The sequence below is a fragment of the Phragmites australis genome, chromosome 15 (assembly GCF_958298935.1).
Source record: "Phragmites australis chromosome 15, lpPhrAust1.1, whole genome shotgun sequence".
Lineage (NCBI taxonomy): Eukaryota > Viridiplantae > Streptophyta > Magnoliopsida > Poales > Poaceae > Phragmites > Phragmites australis.
The window spans coordinates 22,070,100-22,075,666 of NC_084935.1; the positions used below are offsets into that span (position 1 = coordinate 22,070,100).

The following is a 5,567-nucleotide window of genomic DNA, read 5'->3' on the forward strand; positions in this document are numbered from 1 at the left end:
CGAGAGATGCGGACGAGCACGTCGCCAATGTTCCTTCTCCCAGCTGATACGGAACAACAGCAATTGGGCTAGACTTCTTTTTTTTTTTGGATTTTTTTACGGTACACTCAAATAATTGTGGGCCGTTCATCTTATTAGATCGTAATAAAGAAGATGACATATTACCTCCTAAGAGGTAATAGGTCATCCATAATTATTATAATTATTTTTATGTTATTTGTTTTGGAAATTCTATTAATATCTATTAATTAGTTGCTCTTTTTGTGGAAAGTTTTGGTATGGATTTTGGTACGGTGCGGTCACAGTTGAACATGATGGGTGGTTGCCGGATTTAGCTCCAAAGGATTTTGGTACGTCACGAAGCTTTGGTTTTGGTACGAAGTTTTGGTTTAGGTACGTTTTGTTCAACATGATTGATGAGTTAAAAAAAACGTACTGGTTCGGTTCAAGTGTACAGATGAATCAGCATCAGATTTTGATACGGTTACAAAGTTTTGGTATGGTTGGTTAAACGTGATGGTTTAGTTAAAAAACGTACTGGTTTATGTGTATATAACACGTTGATTAAATTTTGTGACCGGAATTTCCTTCGTAATTTATAGGCGGCATGACTAATCTCTAATTATTAAATTTGGAAAGACAACATGTGTTGATTCATAGTATGTACACCACACACGATAGCATCTACAGAATTTTAGTGTTACCATACATGTGACATAGCTAAATCCAACGATCTGTAAAAAATTTGAAGGACATGAACTTTTCATTAGGCGTCCTATACGAAATTTGAAAGAACTGATAATATGATAGTGTACCACATAACATGTGAATGTAACAATTGTTTTAGCATGCGTATGGTGTCATTCCTAGCTAACGGCGCAATCATCAGGTGACGTGGTAGAGCGCACCATTGAACTTGAGAATGTGACGTGAAGCGTGACAGTGCAGCACCATGTAATGTGGGAACGTGAAGAATATGTTAGCGCTCATAAGGTATAGTTCCGACTAGATAGCACGCTAATTGAGTTACACTTACTTCGAGGTATCTATCAAGGTTTCGCGATACTGCAAATATTGTACTGTACCATTTTACCCCTGGTGAACCTGCAGTCTACACTATTGACGTAAGTGAGGGGTACGATCTAATCATCACATGTGATATACCTGTTGTCATTAGAGTGAAGCATCCGCAAAAGCAGGGGTGGACGAAGCGGAAGCGAGAATGTCGGCTTGAGTAACGAAAACATTGGTGAGAGTCCAATATCCCGAAAATTAGAGTTTTCCTCTGCAAGGTTCGTCCATGGTGGGTGAGTCAGGGGCAAAGAGCAGGCCTAATGGCCTAATAGATGGACAACATGTCAATATTTCTGTACTACCCCTTGTAGAAAAAATATCTCGAGTCGTGGTATGAGTACCAAGCACTGCAGTGCTGAACGAGCCCCGTGGACTAGCCATTGCTTCCCCACGAGGCTCATACCGTTTATCTAATTTTTATATAAATTATAACTTCAGAAATATGACGCTCGTTTTCGTGTGACTTCGTGATGTGTCTCAATTGAAGTCATAGTTGTGCAAACGCTAGATCCCGTGATTGTTTAATTATGACATGTTCTTTGTTGATTTTTTTTTTTAATGTTAAAGTTAGAAAATCCATGCGAATCGAGCGTAGCTCGGTAGGTGAGCGCTCCTGATGAGGACGCCACTCGCCCGAGCTCGAATCCGTGCCGTTGTACCTCCTCCTTTGTGAATTGCCAGTAGGTCGTGACATATACTTCAAAAAAAGGTTGGAAAATCCATCTATTACAAGGCAGGTCCACATGTCGGTGAAATTTTAAATGTGTATATTTGTAGTTAAAATACTTAACTTGAAAAATATCATACAAATAAGGTGGGCCCACACGTCGATGAGATATTATAATTTTTTTGTCAATATATACATCTGAAACAAAGTAGTAATACAGCCCATATTAGCAAATGGGCTGGACTCCTAATTAGGCCACTTCAAGTACTATTACACAAAGTGGTATTACAGCCCAGGCGCGTAAGTACCGTAATCAGAATCGCCTCCCCAGTGACCGTCTGCCCGAGACCTCGTCTCCCACCGTCACGCTGCCACGGAGCCACACCGCCACCCGCACCCGCCGAACCCTAGCCTCACAGTCGATCGACACAGCCCAGGCGCGGGCGCCCGTGGAGAACGACGCGCGGCCGAGGGGGGCCTTCAGCCCACCGCCGAGGGAGTGGTCGGCGTCGCCGTCGGCGTCGGGGTCGACGTTGACTCCATTGGACGCGGAGTCGATCGAGCGGATCGTGGAGGGGTCCCGGAGAGAGCGCGAGCGCTGCAGCACGAGGAGGTCCCACATCAGCGCGGCCGAGAACGACGCGGACGACCCCGACGCCAAGCTCCTCCGCCCGGACGCGCCCGTCCGTGCTAGTCCTCTCCAACGGCACGTCCCTGTCAGTCGTCGTCGAGGCGAGGAACCGAAGGTAAATCGATCTCCATGACCCATTCTTTCACCTTTTCCTTAAAATTCACCTCTTCACATTTAGATTTGCATTCACAGTCCAATGACATTTGTAGTTAAATGTGATTTCCGTTGTCTGTGTTGAAATCTACAATTGGCAATCTGAATATTATTTAGTAATTGATTATGCAAATATTTGGTTGTTTAGGCCGTAGCTAGCTACCATTCCTGAATCGATATATGGATGAACAGTTAGTCATTGATGTGGAACAGTACAAATCAAATACTGATCTCATGGTGATGCTTCAGATTGCATGATTGTTTCATCTTTGGTCATATTAGGCGTATTATTTTTGTTATCTTTTGTCTTTAATCACTTCATCTGCGTCCACACAAATCTAAGACAAATCTGAAATTAGAGTGATCTAAATCAATGTTGGTTGATTTTTTTAAGTAGATACCAGTAATCATTCAACATGTCGTACCATAGTCAAGATGGGAATGTGGTAAACCAGACACTTGAAGATTTAGCCGAGTACGAAGATATCATTCAGAGGACCTTTAGATCTGAGGATGAGGGATATGAGTTTTTCAATAGTTTTGCCAGGAATAAAGGCTTTAGTTTACGGAAGGGCAATGTTAGATACTCTGGAAACAGAGAAGATATAACATGTCGCCAGTTTATCTGCTCGAAACAAGGTACCAGACAACCAAAATTCTTCAATATGGCAAATAGGACAAGGAGGCCACGCCCATTTACTCGATTCAGATGTCCTGTTGAGATAGTAATTAAAAATAACCCTCAGATGAACCTGTGGTATGTACACAAGTACATCGATACACACAACCATGAGTTGGCAACATCAAATGAAGTAGGGTTTTTGTTTTCGCACCGTAAAATCACAGAGCATCAGAAAAAAGAAATCATAGCGTACCAGACTGCGGGTCTTAGGAAATATCAAATTATGGATGTTATGGAGCAGCAGTGCAGAGGGTACCATAATGTCGGTCATGTCCTTAGGGATGTGTATAACTTTTCGTATTTGAATAAAAAGGGGAAGATTGCAGATGGTGATGCAAACACAGTGTTGCAATATATGAAACGAAGGCAACTTGAGGATTCTGAATTCTTCTTCCAGTATCAGACTAATTGTGATGGTCGCTTGCTAAATATGTTCTGGTGTGATGCGCAGTCTCGCCTAGATTACCAAGCTTTTGGGGATTTGGTTATTTTTGACAGCACATACCGTACAAATAGGTACAACATGCCATTTGTTCCTTTTATAGGTATGAATCATCATCGCAGCACTACGATATTTGCTGTGGCATTGTTTCCCATGAAAATGTAGAATCATATGAATGGTTACTACGCACTCTTTTAACAGCAATGTACCATAAGGAACCTAGGTCCATAATAACTGATGGCGATCGTGCAATGCGAAGGGTTGTAAGGGTAGTTTTGCCTAACACTGCTCATCGTTTGTGCGCTTGGCATATTGAGAGGAATGCAATTCGCTATCTTCATCATTACATGATTTCTGCATTTAGGAAGCTAATTTACATGCGTCGTAGTCCAAAAACATTTAAGGCGAAGTGGAAAAGGTTCATCAAGGACCACAAGATTGGTAAGCGCCATAAGTGTCGCAGGTGGCTGTCAAAGATGTACAAAATCAGAAAGCTGTGGGCATTTTGTTATTTAAAGAATAAATATTTCTTGGGTACACAGAGTAACCAGCGAAGTGAAAGCTTAAATTCTCGACTTCACAAGCACCTGGATAGGAAAATGACGCTATATGATATGATTGAGCATTATTTCCATTGTGTTTCTCGTATTAGAAGAAATGAGTCCGAACTGGATTGTATTGCATCACAGTCTATCCCAGTTGCTACTACTGAACACCAAGTTTTGGAAATATCAGCTGCTACCTGTTTCACTCCGGCAATTTTTCATTTCGTACAGAGGGAAATTGAAAGGACATTAAATTATGAGATTGTGGAAATATTAGATACTGATGTTTGCACCAAATACATCATCGCGGCAAGAGAGGGCAGCAAGGTCTTTGATGTTGACTGCGATGATGAGGTGACACTAGCAAATGTTAGATGCAGCTGCTTGAAATTCGAGTGCGAAGGAATACCCTGTTGCCATATCATGGTTGTGCTGATTAAACTTGGTGCTGCGACGATCCCACAGTGTTGTGTGCTAAACAGATGGACAAGGAATGGCAAGTCAAGTAGCGCTTTTGACACTCCTGATCATGTGACCTCAATGCAAAGAGCACGTGTGACTGAATTAGTAAACTTGGCAAAACAAGTTTTCGAAGAAGCATCAAGTTCAACTGAAGAATTTGTGAGATGGAAGGAAATTCTATTGAGCGAGCGCAATAACAAACGGAAAAGCAATGACATGGATGGAAAATGTAGTAGTACTCAAGAGGAAGGGAATAAATTGGAAGGAGAGGCAGAAGCAATAAATGTCTAAGATCCTGTGCAAGTGCAGAACAAAGGGGCACCAAAAAGAATGAAAAGCTTTGTGGACAAGAAGAGAATAAGGAGATGTTCTCAATGCAAGGGAACCGACCACGATAAAAGGAATTGCCAAAAAAAAGGTTAATGTTATGTAATATGTACTCCGCATTTTATAATAACTTTCATGCTACTTAATTTGGTACGTTCTGATTGTAGTTGTTTTTTTCAGCTTGGATGGCACTTCAAGTTTCAAAAGAATAACCAAGGACAATTCTTCTGTTGCTGTGACCTGAAGATCTAACTGTGATGCCTTAAGTGTTGTAGCATGGTGCTGCAGTGTAGGTTACATATTTCTTATGTGATAACATTTTTTATATGGTTCTATGCATCAGTTGTGATGTAGAGCTTTGGAGCATTTGCTTGAAGAATCTTTGTAATCAACTGAAGTGCACCACTGAGATGGTTGAATTTTGACAATTCCATATTTGAGTTGCTTCACTGCTTACTTAATTCTAACATTTATTACTTGCCTTAAACACTGGTGATAGTTGTCAGTACTTTTTTAAAGCTTGCTATTTGGTGGTCTAATAATTGATCAGCATGTACTAAATCTCTATTCTATCTTCAGCTTGA

General features: G+C 41.2%; 1 protein-coding gene across 1 annotated transcript; it reads left to right on the forward strand.

The window, feature by feature from the left end:
* Positions 1-3,844: 3,844 nt before the first annotated feature.
* Positions 3,845-5,272, forward strand: LOC133891948 (protein FAR1-RELATED SEQUENCE 5-like). The gene is made up of 2 exons (XM_062332669.1): positions 3,845-5,074; positions 5,164-5,272. The coding sequence occupies exon 1, from the start codon at positions 3,853-3,855 to the stop codon at positions 4,945-4,947; it is 1,095 nt and encodes a 364-aa protein (XP_062188653.1). The 5' UTR covers positions 3,845-3,852; the 3' UTR covers positions 4,948-5,074; positions 5,164-5,272.
* Positions 5,273-5,567: the final 295 nt, after the last annotated feature.